The sequence below is a fragment of the Bemisia tabaci genome, chromosome 6 (assembly GCF_918797505.1).
Source record: "Bemisia tabaci chromosome 6, PGI_BMITA_v3".
In the NCBI taxonomy this organism is placed as follows: Eukaryota; Metazoa; Arthropoda; class Insecta; order Hemiptera; family Aleyrodidae; genus Bemisia; species Bemisia tabaci.
The window spans coordinates 51,595,505-51,611,753 of record NC_092798.1 but is presented as its reverse complement, the minus strand read 5'-3'; the positions used below and the strand labels follow the sequence as shown (position 1 = coordinate 51,611,753).

The window sequence follows — 16,249 nt, the reverse complement described above, 5'->3', positions numbered from 1 at the left end:
TAGAATCGGTTCCGCACGCTCCCGACACTCGGCGAGGCTTCCTGAGTCGAGAAACAGTCAAAAGCTGGTCAAAAAGGAGCTTTTCTGACCACTTTTTGCCTGTTTCTCTGGAGCGTTTTCAGCGGATAGCTCGAAGCGAGGGACTCGCGGAGCTTTTCCGACTCGAAAATCGAACTCAGCGGGTCAATTCCAAGCGAGCTCAGATCCAAAGGAGTCAACGTCACGAGATAATCGATAGGCTTGGAGGACAAGGCGCACATGGCGCACAAGTGCAGTTTCTGCTATTTCGAGAAATACGTGTTTGAAGTTTCGAAATTATACATGGATCCTTATGGCGGAATAAAAGTTCAAACTGACATTTTGATGCTTAAAAATTGGAATTTGGGAGCGAATTTTTCACGGAATATGCATCAAGACTAGTTTTACTTGAAATTAAGAATATCTCAATTTTTTTTAAGAACTGCCTGTATGCGCCTTGTTATCTCTGAAGTATTTATCAGTGTATAAGTCGCAGGGAGTCAGCAATCGCCGGCAATTTGCAAGCTCCGTAATAGTCAATTCGTCAAATTGTAATTACCATAACATCGATATAGTAAAGATTTCTTTACGCCTTCAAATCCTCAAAATTGGACGTACGTGACTCTAAAAGATTGACTTACAAATGGGTTAAAACCAAAGATAGCGAGCTTTTTGGTTTTTTCCTCTTTTATTCATTTTTGTAAAGCATCTTTCAATACAACTACCGCTCAATGATATTAATATCGATCCCAACGCTTGGGAATAGTTTTACAAATATTTGCCATTTTTTAAAATTGTAAATGACTTCAAAATGAAGTACCTAATACTTTTATTAAAAAAAAGAGGTATATATGATATATTTTACATCGAAAAAAGATTAGAAATAAAACAAAATATTCACCAATGACAATTTGAAAAGATGAATCAAAAGAAGAAAGTAACATATCATTTAAAAAATGAGTTACCATATCAACACCTCCTTATCTCTCAATTTTCTCATTTCGATATTGTCAATATAATTTTACACACAGACTAAAATATAACGCTTGGACCAAGTCACCATTGCTTATTTTATGCGTGCACACATACTACTGAACAAAACAGTTAGTTAGTATATTTTGAGACATTCAGCGTCACAGGCTATTAACGTCTTTACAGAGAATTTTGAAAAAGGGAGGTGCACGGACAAAAAGTCGTTGACGGAATGTCCTGAAACCTTTCAGACTTCAACAGAAGATCGTGCAACATCAGTTTAGCATTGAATGTTAATGCAAGAATCAAGATGGTGGATCTTCCGTCGCAGTCTAAATGTGTGAAAACTTACTTGGCGAGGACTCTAAATTCAGCAGAAAGTGGTCAAGCCACAACAGTCTGAAACGGTGGAGAGTTTGACACCTTACTTTTCCTTGAGATTTTTACTCTGAACAGGGAAAAATTTGTGTAAAGAAACGGCAGTTTGACTGCTTATCCTTCATAATTAAAAAATCACTGTGCTGGAGAAGTGCCCTCTTTGCATTTTTTCCTGATACTCACAACGAAAAAACACTCAGCTTCAGGGGTCATAAGTGAATGAGATGGTTAGAAGACCCACGGCCTGTCCTGCTATCCTAGCATATTCAAAAAAAGATACAGTAATTCATAGGAAAATTATTCGAATTTTCAGCAGACTAGGAATTTTTGTAATTTTCATGAATATACAAGGAAAGATGGACAGGGAGTTCCTCAACAGGATGGCTATATTAGACAGATAAATGTATTAGGTGGTTGATCTATTTTGTTGACTTAAGACCTATGAATCTGAGTGTTTCTTCAATGACAATACCAGGAAAGGAGGTACCAAAAGTAGGTCTTTACGTCATCTCATTTTCAGTAGATATTCCTTCAATCCAACTTTTCTGTGCATGGTCCAGGCGGATAATTAATCTCTAACTCATTTTAAATGAGAAAATTCTCACTAAAAAGAGTTTAAAACTGATTATCCACCTGGACCAAATAAAGAAAAGTTAGAGAACCGCTGCTCTTATGCAGCTTTAACTCCTTTTCAAAATTGTGCAAGCGTTTCTCAGTTGATGTACTCGAGAGCTACAGGAGCTACTCGAGGTTGAGAAATTAATGTAAATGTGAATGATACCAAAAAAAACAAGAATTTATTGTACACAAAAATAAACCTTTTTACAAAATTTTCGGAACAATATTGCCTACTAATTCACATTTCTCGGCTTTACTTGATTTCAAATACTTAGTGCTAAATTTTTTAACGCAAAGTTCCATTTAAAAAAAATGCATCAGGCTGACACGGGTAATTAGATGTAACAGAAGAAGGATGGACAGAAAAGTGGACCGAGTTTAGCACAAGGGAGGCAAATGCATACATCCACGCGAAAAAGATAGTAGACACAGTGTTTTAGAGGTAAGCATTAGAGTTAGGTCATTTCTGTCCGAGTAAGAATTGAGCAAATAATGATTGTTAAAAATTGCTGGGAACTTGCTTTTGAGCAAAACAGACTGAATCTTCCAGAGTGATGCAATAAATGAGTTATTTATGAGCAAAATTCATTCTCTCCTCTTTGAAACATGTAATAACTTTCCATAGAAAAAAAGAGATGTTGACACCGAACAAAATTGTGCCAGTGCCTGAAAAAAATTACCAACACCACTAAAGTGCCTAGCCTAACCTAAGCAGAGTTGTGAAAGGTAGTGACTAAAATTTTAATTTTTTTTACGTTTGTAACATCCTAATTCTTAGCAAACTTATTTACACAAGTAAAAAGGTAGATTAGGGAAAGATACAGTTATGATGAAGAGAAAATAGTGGAAATTATTTGGCACTCGTCATGACAAAAGGATTTGTCAGACAGTCAAAAAGAGACTGATCATCAATGATATCAGTGTGTCTTCCTAACTCCAAACTTGGCGCTGATTTTCTAAAAACAATACAAAAATGTTTGATACTTGCAACACTTTTTATCGTAAAAACATGGTTTCCCGTAGATTTTCAAGTTTTAAATTTTCTGTTAATAGTACTTCAGCTTTTTCTTTTTAAAAAAAATTAAACTATTTTCCACAGAAAGTACTTATCTTTGAGCATTTTAATATTAGCAAGATTATAAATTTAGGGAGTTCATTAGTGTTTGGATAAAAACGGATTTCCGTAGTTCATTCTGTTCTTAGAGGTAATTTTAGGTGATGAATTTTAAAAGCCATGAATATTTTTTAGAAGGCTTGAAAAAGGAGATTGCAACACTAAGATGAAAAAAAGAAGAGAAAAATGCTGATCAAGAGACAAAGAGAGGCTGAAATGCTATTGCCTCTTCAATGGAAAAACAAAGGATAAATGCAATATCAATTTATGAAAAATATTTTTTGTGCGGTGATGAACAAGTTTTGAAACACACTTCAGACTGGATTATTAATATGTCCCAGGTGAACAGTAGTATCTAATGAACTCAAAATGTTCGATAAATATTGAACGAAAAGGAAAATCACCTCAATTGGAACTATGGTTAAATCAAGAAGATCACTGTTAAAGCTAATTTGGGGGGAAGGGGGGGATAAAGAAAAGAAGGAGGAAGAAAAAATAACTTAAAATTTTCAAAATTGACAGAACAGCCATCTTGAAAATAATACTTATTTTACTGTCTTTATCATTTCCAAACTATTTTGACTTCATTTTAACGAATTCAAAGATACGTCATTAACAATTTGGACTCAAGTCAAACCAGATTGTTGGGGATGGAGGACTATTTTTGTCCAGGGCAAAATTTGAAGCTGGCAGGAGAATTTCTCAGAGGCCTTGCCTCTACAGGACGTTTTCAGAGAATTTGTCCCGGGTAAAAATCCGACTTGCGAAGTCAGGAAATATACTGAGTTGGTCAATATTTTCTCCAGCACCAATTATGTATGTCCTTGTACCACTTGTAGATATATCTAAGAATAACTGAGAGGGGAAGAAGAAGTAAAAGCAAATTGGGCGATATTTTGTTGTTTACTTGATTGCTCAAGTTTGTTTACTTAACATAATTTGTTAAAATGTTAATCGTGTTCAATTATTATATTGATCCCAGTTAAATACTCAATTTTTCTTGAGTTATCTCTTCCTGTCCCAACTTCACTCAGGAATGTGAGAGCCCTGTCCTGTGGAGACGGTAACTGGGAGAAATCCTGGAATCATTCCTGCCATTCGAACTTCAGACAAATCCCATGAAAACGAGCCGTAAAGAAAAAGTCTGAGAAATAAGTTACAGTTTTACCTCAGAACTTCTCAAGAGGCAACTTTCTTGAGGAGTAATGGTAAAAAGTCATGAATGAGACTAAATTTGCCTTAAGGCTCCAGAATTTTCTAGAGAGCTGACAACTTAGGAGTCAGAACATTCATGCCGTATAATGCTGTAAGTATACTTCTGAATTCTATAAGAATTTGACCTAGGTTATGGTACCGGTATTAAAAAAATTGCTGTGATTTCTTCACTAACCTCCACTCTCTTTTTTCACTCACTCTACGTCTTTAAAATTAAAAATTAGGACACAACAGAAATAAAGACAATAATGAAAAATTAGGAGAAATAAACCGGTGACGCCCTCTTCAAAGACAATAAGTAGAGTCCGAAAATGCAAATTAACTGGTGAATCAAAAGCTTAATGAAAAATCAAAATAAATATGAGGAATGCCAGAATCCTTGATCTTCCATCAAATGAAAAAAAAAAAAAAAAAAAAAAAAAAAAAAAAAAAAAAACATTACAGTAACAGGCGGATTTAAAAGAGACCTGACACAAAATGAGACTAGGAGTCAGAAGATTCTTACTAGACGAATTTAAAAGACATAATCGGGTGCAATCTTTAATATTAAAAAAAAAAAAAAAAAATTCAGTGCAAGAGGTGAATAAGTTCCTAACAAGTGAAGTTATAAACAGAAAGAAATTTTGTTTTCCAAATAATGAGAATCAACGTTTTTAAAAAGCGATTGATGGTGAGAAAAGCATGGCGCACTCATTTCCTCATGATCTGTAGAAAAAAACTGACTAAGATCACAAAAAAGATATGGATAAAAAAGTATTATGAATTCTCAATTGGTTAACATCATGCCATAAAGGATATCATAAATAAATAATTGTTCACGGATAGTTCTTCCCACAGAGCTCAATACCATTTACTTATTCAAAATTAGTAACAAAGCCTAGATCCAAATCCCTTCAGTGTTTGTTATTCACCGAGATACATATAAAATTAAATCCATTGGACAGATCGTTTCATCTTCGATTTACAGTAACCTGAAATGAATAAAATCTGATTTAGACTAGCATAATAGAGAAGGAATTAAAGATATAAAACGGCAAACAACAACAAACAAGCAGACCTGTGCAATGAATCGAATGTCAATTGTAATCGCGATTAATTTTTTTCATCGTAATCGTAATCGGTTTTGGAATTAATCGTCATTGATTTGACTAATTTGACTTCACGAAATGTCCAGTTTTGCACCGCATTATAAATTTGAAATTCCTGCTGCCTTTGTTCGAATTTGCGTCACATCTACGGAGGCGCGCTGCTAGCCCCTAGCCATAAAATCTCGAACTAAAAATAGTGATAACCCCACGAAAATATCCCCATCGGGCTTGTGCCGCGATTTCATGTCGATGATAAAGGTTTTTTGAATACTTTTGATTGGAGAGGTTGGCAGTGCATCAAATAAAATAAAAGTTAAATAGTTGGCGGGATAACGGACGTAATGAAAGCCAAAAAATAAGTTCGTTTTTAGTCACAAAAAAAAAAAAGAAAAAGAGAAAATTATCGCCCTCTGTTTTACTTTTTCAGTTTTTTCCTAATTTTAATCGTAATCGTAATCGCGATTAATTTCGTTAATTGTAATCGAATTGAAAAATCCTTAATTGCACAGGTCTACAAACAACTTATTACGTTTTTCATAGAAATGGAGAAAGAGTCTATCCAGATAATGATTTTTTGAGCTGAGATTCCATTTCCTTGCACACATCGTTCCATTTTATTGATCTGTATTTCATGAATAACCATGTACAAGAAAAAGGCCCTTGATGTCAAAAAATTCAAAACTGAAATACAGATGCTCACAAATATTTCGGCACAGAAAAGTACGAAAATGTCAAACCAAACCCGACTTGAAAATCGTAGTTCACCGAAAAGAATTGAAAAGTCATGTTCATCAGCCTGATTAACTAAATTTGGTGTTTGTTGGGTAGAGATAGATGACATAGGTTAAAAGGCGGAGCGTGATTGGTCGGCTATGTCTTATCGCTGCTTTGACATGCCTATGTCGGGTGGAACTCATGGCAAGCTAAAGGCACCTCTTAAATTTCCGACGGTATGTTGTCCATTCCACCTGACAAAGGAACGATAAAGCAGTGATAAGACATAGCCAACCAATCACGCTCCGCCTGTTAACCTACGTCATCTATGCCTACCCGACAAACACAAAATTTCAACAATCAGGCTGCTGGACTTAAAATTGATTGATTAAAACGTAAATTAATTAATTAGTAGCCTCTTTCAGCTCAAAATTGAGCTAAATCACTTGCAACTTATTCCTTAACTAATAGCAAATACTTGAAACAACAGTCTCACTTTGATGTGCAGTTTTATCACCAGCTTTAGTTCTGTAGGTATGCTTTTAAGAATGTCAGATCGTTTGTCAAGAATTCAGAATTAATCTGATGTACGGAGCACCTTTTTTTTCGAGAAAGATAAATAAAGAAAGAAATTTGAAAAGACTTACCAAACTGATATGTATTAAGCCGCTAAAATGTCTAGAAATGCTGACTATTCTTTAAAGCCAAAAACGATCCTTCCGAGCAATCGAACACTTGAGGAAAATGTTGCGAATCATTCCAAAAACTTCATCGCTAGACCTTGATGCATCCACTCGGTGGTGAATATCTACAAAAGTAGAAATAAGGAAATTGATTGAAATCATTAAAGAGACTGTACCTGGTGAACAATGATTATAAGTACTTCAAAAAGAAACAAAACCATAATGCTTTTACAGCATAAAGTTCATCCAGTGGACTCTTAGAATCTATGCCTGCCAGCAGCTTGATCATTTACTTTGCTAGATACGGGTGATGGATACGGCGTATCCATCTATTAAAGATATACCGCTCGATAAGTTGGCGACCATTTACCTCGTATCTAGACCACTAGATGAGCTCTAGATGGATAAGTTTATCTAGAGGTACGATGGATACGGATCGCGGTGTTTCGCGATCTAACTGAAAATATTTTTTTCTTTTCAACCAATCACAGCTCATCCTTCCATCTCTGAAGAAGAAGAAGTGACTTTACGCGTTGCTTTGTGCGCATGAATGTGAACACCATGACCTCAAATGCACGGAAAATTAGAAGCACGATTTTCTAACGAGCGCGATTTCCGTAGTTTATCGTGGTTTTCGCGGGAAATAAAAAAATATATCGTCTTATTTCAATCCATACTATATTAATTTATTTCTTTTTAAAATTGAATTTCAAAATTGTATTTTGAGGTTATACTTCACCTATATCAATAATTTTGACTTATAAACGTGTAAAACAAATTAATTTATTTTTTAAATGTATTATTTTAAGTTTTGTTCTTTTTTTCAAACAATTATCAAAGTGTAATATTTGTTCGGTTTGCGAGTATGTTCATAATGAAATTAATACTCGTGCCAGTAAAAAGATTAACTTGAACTTAATCAGCAGAAACAACCAGTTTTACTATAAAATCGACCACCTAACCTCAAATATCGATAGATACAGAGTTATCCACCACCTCCAGTGTGGGGGATAAATATCTAGTGCTGTATCTAGAGGCGTATCTACTGGGCTAAGTCTATGGTTGCTACGAAATGAATCCAATAGAAGCGCAGCGCGTATCCATCAAGGTCAATAGATATCAAAAGTAAATGATCATGCTGCAGCTAGACATAGTGATCAATGTAATATTTTATGAAGATTATCTATGAACTCTGTGGTTAAATTACAGTTTGGTGACTAGACTGTAAAACAGTGCAGATAATATCCTAATTGCATTGTTTCAAAGTTTGTCGGTTTGGATATTTTTTTCGTTCTAAAGAATAAAGTATAACCATGAACTTTGAAAAATTAAAGTTACGACATCTCATTTATGAGTTTAGCTATCGTGGTAAAAAAATAAAGTACAACATTGAACTTTAAAAAGTTAGAGTTAAGACATCTCATTTGCGAGTTTAGCTATCTTGATAAAAATTTAAATGAACTCAATTCTCGATTTTGTTGTCAGACTTTATGGTGCCTAATTTTCTTAATTATGCTAATTCCCTGATTTTTAAGAGCTAGCTTTGGCGAAGAACCAAAGTTTTTCTCCCACATTTTCTTATTTTCTGCATTTTCAGGATTATTAGACAGCCAAAAAACCTGCCTTTTCACTCAAGAAGCATGAAAATATGAGATCGCACATAAATCTTGGAAATTTTTATGTCTCATTTACTCGTCCTCTTAGCCTTCCCCTCTGCTTGAGAGGCATGGAAAATGACTGAATGCACCTAGACTACAAAAAATTTTAGATTAGAAAACTCACTCTTTTTACTGTAGTAATCAACCAGAGGTTTGGTTTGGTTATGATAGGTAGCAAGACGTGTCTTCAATGTTGCTTCATTGTCGTCTGCACGTTTGATAAGCGGCTCTCCAGTGACCTGGAAATAAGGGATAAAGTAAATAGCATGAAATAGCTGATAAATAGCTGATCCAGAGAGAGGGTATTTTTGCAAACATGGAGTATTCATGAAAAGTATTGAGCAAATTTTTCCAGGCAAAAGAACTTTTGATGCAACATTGATTTAAATAATGATGCTCAAAATACAATTGTTGAAAACTGCATGAGAATCCCAATAGTTCATCATGGCAACTCTGCCTTGAGAAAAGGTGATTGAGGGGCAGAGTCACGTCAGCAGCTCATTCGATTACTTAAAAGTTGATTGGCTTTTGCAACCTTGGGATTTGTGAATTAACTAATTTACCTCAGGTTTAACCTTACATAATGCCCTACGCCAGCCACTGACTCCAAACCTCAGCCGCCATTGCTCTTGGCGTAGATTTTAGTGCTAGTTTCTGGTAAGCTAGTAAAAAGTGTTTCACTCTATCACAAGATCGAGTAGGCTGGTATTATAAACGTGGGGTACTTCCATTGCAAAGAAACCAGGACAAAGGACTGTTTTGATTTTTCCTCTAGGACAAAAACATCAGGAAAAGTTCAGGATAAAGACGTTACGATAAAAAACCATGAGAAAGGACATAAGAAAATTTTTGATCCTATCAAATGTTTTGGAAATGTTCCAAAGAAAAGCTTGATTTCGATTTTAGATGTCCAACTCAAAACACAAAAATGCTCAACTTTTGAGTCGCATTTTGGCTCAATAATGGCTTAGAACCTACTTAATTTTGACTGATAGTTGGTTCAAATTTTCTTAATTATGGTTTAAGTGAAAACTGGGCAAATCGCACACTTCTAAGTATCGAATAATCAACTAATCCAACGGTGCAGTAAGTTCTTTGCCTTCACATTTTTTGAGGCTGTCTTCACATTGCTGTCCACATAAGACTGCGCGCCTCAGTATTTTCTTTGAATGAAAAAGCATGTAACACAATTTTCTTCACCAAAAGTAATGTTCTTAGTAGTTTTCTTCTAAAACCAAAGAAACCCATGTGATGGTTTCCTTCGCAAAAATGCCTTCTGCCTTCATATTTGGCCCTTTTTTGAGGCGCCTTCACAATTCTTCTCTTATCAGCCGATCAAGCACTTCCTGCACCTCTGCAGTAATCCAGTATTCAAGAAGACAAGTAGTAACCAAGAAATCAAAGACTTACTCGAAACATTTTTTGTCCCGATTAAACTATAGCCTTTCATGGATGTGAGAAAATGTTGCTGATAAATGAAACTAAAATGAAGGTAAAAATTTTCACTCTGAGAAGTAAAATGCAATTTTTTTTCAACCTGTTAACTTACTTGCAGTGTTTTATTATTTTTTACCTGGAGTTGTAAAATTGAGGGATAATAAGTCCCACTGAAAATAGCATTTTCATTTAAAATTCTACAAAGGTAGATGTACTTATTGAAAATCTACTTCAAATACTGGGATATCAACTACAGGCAAAGTTCTGTTTGCTCTGATACTTTATTTTTGGGAGTTTTAAATGCAACTGTGAAAATTTAAAGTTTTAGGTTGCATGCCTGTCCCACCTGAGACAAAGAAAGGTAGCTGGCACAATTTTCTCCCCTTTTCCCCTAATCCTTGGATTTTCCAACTCCTTAACTTTTCCTGATTCTTCTTAATCTTCTTCTTTTTTCAACTCAAAAAAAAAAAAAAAATACAACTCAATGCAAGGTGCCTAAAGAGACCAGGAAATGGCTGAAATTTCCGAGAGAAAAATTCACTACAGACCAGAAGAAAGCTTTACAAGGCTCAGTATAGAAGCGTTGTAAAGTTACATAAAAAAAGACATTCATGCGCAGGACTTTGCAATTCTTTCAGTTCCATATTTACTCTCTGTCTCTCCCTGACTTTACCAGTTGCTTGACACCCTGTGATGGAGTGATCAAATCCAACGACCTTGTGACTTGCAGAAATTGATTTCAGACTTAGCAAGTCATCATCGACTAGTGAGAAAAATTATCAAACAATCATACATATATAATCAAGATTTTAGCTTCAGACCTGGTAGAGGAGTGACCAACTTGATTACTATTAAAATAATGTAACTTCGGGAAATTAAAACTGCAATGAGGTGCTTCAGCATTCTGTTACTCATTCAAGATGATACTTTCAATGCTTTGGAAAACAATTAAATGAGAAATTAATAATGAGCAGTAGATAATTTTGCTTACATCATCGGTCATAGGTTTCTTTGGAGGATGGAAGTCTACATGATACGAGCGTCCACTGGCAGGATGGACCAAGCGGCCAGTTATTCTTCTTACGAGCAATTCGTCATCGATACTAAACTCAACAACAGCATCTAGGGCGGTATTTTTCTTATCCAATAACTTATCCAACTGGGAAAAAGAAATGGAAAACAATATTATTAATAGAAATATCCACTTAAACTTATGTGTGACATAATGATAAAATCAAAACCTATGGAAAATTGATTTCTTACGGTATTTAGACAAGTTTGATGACCATTGTGTTCACTGTATCACAAAATTTTTTGGACTTCTCAAAAAGAAGACAAGGAAGAAGAAAAAACAAGTAAAATGCTATCTTGTTTTATAATTCAATTGATATACTAAAACAGGATCTCCCTTATTTCATCAATTTCAGCACAATCCCTGTAGGTTATTAAAAAAAATAAATTTGATACATTAAATGAAAGTGCTGAACACGTATACAGGATCTCTTTGAAAGCAGATATATGCAGGAGCTTGTAAAAAAAAATACACTCAACTTTCCGATGTATTTTTTATTTATTGCTAATATTTAACAAAATAATTCTGTGTTGTTTGCCATCGAGAAAAGTCACAAACAAAGAATAAACCGATGATCGAGAGATAGTATATATGACGAAGACCATTAACCTTATTGAGATAAAAGTATGCCTCTTTGTAATGTTTACGATCTAATATAATGCAGAGTTATGAATATACTAAATTGAAATGGAGTAGGCAACCGCACGGACTGTCAAGTTCAAATGATTCTCTCCAATAAATTGCTTTTGCATCAGATAAAAAAGGAGTTTATATTCCCCATATAAACCAGCCCATCGAAAAGGATTACATCACCTAATCGTCGATGGCTTCACCTTCAATATCACTGATTCATAAATTAATCACTTCACCTCCACTGGAGGTAGGTAACCCTTTCCAATTATGAAATTTCCAAACTAGCCCATTACCACAGGTGTACTCCTTCAAACTAGGCAGCCAAATACTGAATAAATAGAATTAACGAGCTTAACTTGAAGTAACATGAATTGTTTTACACATATTTTTGAGGTTGTCTCTTCTCATGGAACACCCAATCTTAAACAAACTTACAGCTTTTGCCTGTGGAATGGTCCTGGGGAACCCATCAAGGATGAAACCATTTTTACATTCTGGCTTTTCCAAATTAGCAGAAATCAGCTCAACGACCAGGTCATCGCTGACCAAAGCACCTGAAATGAAAAAAAAAAATTGCGATAGAAGTAGGCAATCTCAATTTTAAGAAACCTTCTTTTCCAAGACATTTTGCGGGTATAGATATTGGGATATTGCCTCTGACTATAATATAAATCCTAGTTTTACTTTGAGGAATTCTTTGCCTTCCCATTTAGAGAAGCCCAAATTTTCTCCTATTTTTTTATTTCACAATTTAGGGCTAAAGACCCAAACAAAAAGAAAAGATACATCAAGATTCAACAAGATGGCAAAAAAACAAAGAATACAATAAGAAAATATAGTTTAAACATGATTCAATAGACCACCAAGAGAGGAGAACATACAAAGTAAACAAAAGGATACTAAACATGAATAATACTTCAGTATCCCCCCCCCCCCCCCCCAATTTAACATGAACCTGAATGGCTCCTGACAAGCCTCAGCCAGATTTGCAGGCAGTCTGTTTGTACGATATTTATCAAAATTATTTTTCTCAAACGAAAGTCCACAATTTTTCATTCAGGTAAATGAGTTACAAGTTTCTTTGTTGCTTGTATAATCTCATAATAGTAGAAACAATGTGTACAATTCTTTTTAAGAATTTTACAATAAACTTATATTAAAAAAAGAGTCCACAATTTTGCAAATAGTGCATGATTTTCATGCTGACGAGAGCCAGCCTTCTCACTTTAACAGTCTTTTTTTGAAACCTTAGTAGTCTCCTTATTTCTGCACATGGCTCTTCGGAGAAGTTGTTTGCCACTGTACTCAAGTATCAATCTAACACTTTGAAACAAAAAAAAATTGATGTAGGTATGGTTCTTTATCATTTTAATATAATTTCGGAATGAGAACTGCACTTACAGATTCTTCAGATCTTCTTCCATATATAAAATGTTGAGAAAAGAACCTTCCATTTCCACTTGTTTCCTTAATATTTTCAATCTCAAAATCAAGGTCATATTAGCACATACGCTTGTGAACGTGAGCTAGTCCCTCAAAAAGGTACTTCCCATTGATGGAGCAATTGTACTATTGAAAGAAGTTGAGGAGTATTCTGCCATTAACAAGAGACCTTTGCTAGTTGGCACCTCTCTGTCATTCAAGTGGGCGCAGTATGTCACACAGGCTGAGAAATGAAGAGCTTAAACAGCCGATTCTGGGTAGCAGCTGGCCAATGGCCAGAACCTGCTCTAAGAAATACTTTTGATTTTGCATTCTCAAAAGTGTGCGATTCTTGCATACTTACTTGAAAAGAAATTTACTGTAAAATTGCGATTAACAAGAATGACAACAAAAAGAAAGAGGAAATGGAGAGGTCCTAGTGTTCATAGCTCAGAGAATGTTGGTTCACTTTTCACTCAAGGCAGGATCTATTCATTCGTAAATTATCACGATTAAAAATTGATGAGGATTGTCCATTCGATTTCCCAAGTACCATGGGGTTCTATTTTCTGTCTAGCACTAATTTAGAAATTGTCTACTTTCTAGACAGACAAATAAAATAGAAAGAAAATAGATGTATCAAATAGAAGTAAGAAAATTATGAAAAAACTTCTATTTTCTGTCTATGTTCCGGACACTAAATACAAGGGAAACAGACAATTTTGTTGTCTACATTCTGTGTTTTTTCTATCTGTTTTCCAAATTTTCAATTTCCAAGAAATGGAAAATATCCAATTTTACTCTATTTTCCATCAGGTTTTTGGATATTTTTTCTTATGGAAATAGCCCTATCAATTTGCTAGACAAAAAATAGATCCATTTTGTAGACAGGAAATAGACCTATTTTCTTCGGTAAATAGTAACACTCACTTTAAATTTTCTGTCTACTTTCCATAATGCTAGCTACTTCTTCTTTATTTTCTAAATTTTTTTCATTAATTTTTTTTTTTTTCATAAAATACTTTCATTGTGCTACTTGGGTTACTTTTAAACCTGCAACATTTTCTGATGATTTTGGATTAAAATAGCCATTTGGTTTCAATATGCTTTGACTAAAATAAATTAAAATTTAAAATGTAGCCGGATATCTTTCATATCTTACCAGAGGTAATGACCTCCTTGACTTTTTTGCCCAAAGGAGAGCCCGAGGCAACTTCAGCACGCAGCATGTCTCCAGTCGCAAGATGGCACACGCAAAACTCTTTCACCAATTTAGGGGCCTGTGGACAAAATTTTATTGAAGTAATGAACGTTTATCAGTACAGGCGCAGTTAGATAGCAAAATGCACGAACACATAAAGCTTAGCCATAATATCAAAGTTGGTTGGCGTTTTTGACCTGATTTATGCATTAAACTGAGAGAATCAATGATTCTGAGTGGTTACTAAGTAAAACCAGCAGCTTGATCACCTAAGTAAGTAACACACATAGGCTACATTACATGAAAACAAACCAACTTTCTTGGCTTATCTTTAAGAGTCCTCGTCTTAACAGAAGAACTACTTGATCATGTAAGAATATCAACGGTGCAACTGTAGAAACGTTAATCTTAGTGTCAGCCTGGCAGACTTCCAAACATTTTTATTTATCTTCTCAGTGGAGCACCTTACTACGACTTTCCTTGGAAACTTTGACGATTTTCCTTTCGTGTGAAAAATCAATTTTGACAGGCAGGAAGAGTGACATCACTTTCTCAGTTCTCCTATCAGTAATCTGCAGATTATTTTACTTTCATACTTGCTTTCAGTTACCTATCGACGGTGTAAGTTGGCAATCACATAACTCGATTTGCGCCGTCCCAGACTTCCTGTGAGACTTTATTTTTTAGACGAAAAACTACTCAACAGCAGTCCTTTAAAACTGCCGTGATTTTGCTTCTCTGTGCAAAAAAAATTCTGCAAATACTTCAGACACCAATTGAGATGTGTGATTGCAGACTTACACCGTCGCTATGTTTGAAGTAACTCTCAGCTTTGAGACCTAAATTCGTGACTAGTGAGCAATATCCTCACGATCAGTATGGTTAGTTTTATCATTAAGTGACTCTCCAAGTCTTAAAATTATGCATGTGCTGACCCTTTTCACTGCACATGGTCATCCTCCTTTTTTCTGGCTTAGCACCGATTTGAAATGCCCAATATGTTGCAGATGTCTCACAAAGTTCTAAATATATTTGTGTATCTAAGGAACTGAACAGCATGTCTAAATCTATGTTGGCTTAGAGTATAGGTGAAAACTAGGCTAAACAAATCGAAGAGGGATGTGTTTACCTGCGTCCCTTTACCACAGCCAGGAGGCCCGAGAAGAACAGCATTCACTCCAGCAGGTTCCTCATCCCGAGGTTTCGGAACAGCAGCAACAGGCGGCATGATGGATAATAGGCTGGTGAAGATTAAGATTTGGAGGAAAGATTGTCAAGAGTTCTACTGTCAAATTATGAACTTGTTTGAGTGAGCTCAGATTCGAAACACACCTCACACCATGAATGAACTGAAACTTTAGGTCTGACGTGTCGTTTCGAGACAATTAAGTTCTAGGATCACTGACTGATAGCGACAGGGAGAAAATTGATACAAATTACGGAAAAAATCAACAAATTGAGCACGCAAAATTCAGTGAGTTGGCCACTACCGGAGCAAAAGGTGGAGGTTAGGTCAGGATAGAGGTTATGTTAATTCCAACCTCCAAGGTTGCCAGCAGGTTGCCAGTGTTCAATTTTCATGTTCATGCGACTGCATTGCATTGACTGCAACCAAAGACATACGCATGGATGACGGAGGCAACGGTTCAGCAATTTTTTATGATTTTTAGGTCATAAAAACAAATAAAATCTTAGAATTCCATGTGAAATATTTCATGAAATTTCAGAATATCGACATTTTCTACAATAGCTAAATGAAAAAATCATAGTTTCACGGAAAAAATTGAATGTTGCTTTAGCATTTGTAATGCGACAAGTAGGTATAAATGGTACTTTTACAATAAAACAAAAAAAAAAAAACATGCTAGGTTAACGATACATCCACAGTTAAATAAACAAATTCATTGTTGCGTTAGCATTTTTTTTACAGTAAAATCAGCATGTGATACTTAACGCACATTTTTATAACAGTATAAATGCTAAATCAACATTCAACTTTTTTCCATGTTCTTGCATTTTGGTGTTT

At 35.0% G+C, this 16,249-nt stretch overlaps 1 protein-coding gene across 1 annotated transcript; it reads right to left on the bottom strand.

The window, feature by feature from the left end:
- Window positions 1-2,143: 2,143 nt before the first annotated feature.
- Ak2 (Adenylate kinase 2) lies at window positions 2,144-15,750 on the bottom strand. Its single transcript, XM_019058583.2, has 7 exons — window positions 15,353-15,750; window positions 14,185-14,302; window positions 12,036-12,154; window positions 10,887-11,054; window positions 8,583-8,697; window positions 6,765-6,925; window positions 2,144-5,286 (listed from the first exon to the last, which is right to left on the bottom strand). The coding sequence occupies exons 1-6, from the start codon at window positions 15,449-15,451 to the stop codon at window positions 6,816-6,818; spliced, it is 729 nt and encodes a 242-aa protein (XP_018914128.2). The 5' UTR covers window positions 15,452-15,750; the 3' UTR covers window positions 2,144-5,286; window positions 6,765-6,815.
- Between the last annotated feature and the right edge of the window lie 499 nt (window positions 15,751-16,249).

Coding starts and splice junctions, on each gene's coding strand:
- Ak2 (XM_019058583.2), bottom strand. CDS start 15,451: ATGCCGCCTGTTGCTGCTGTTCCGAAACCTCGGGATGAGGAACCTGCT. Junction 14,303..15,352: donor GCTGTGGTAAAGGGACGCAG/GTAAACACATCC, acceptor TTTTGTCCACAG/GCCCCTAAATTGGTGAAAGA. Junction 6,926..8,582: donor TGATTACTACAGTAAAAAGA/GTGAGTTTTCTA, acceptor CTACTTTTGTAG/ATATTCACCACCGAGTGGAT.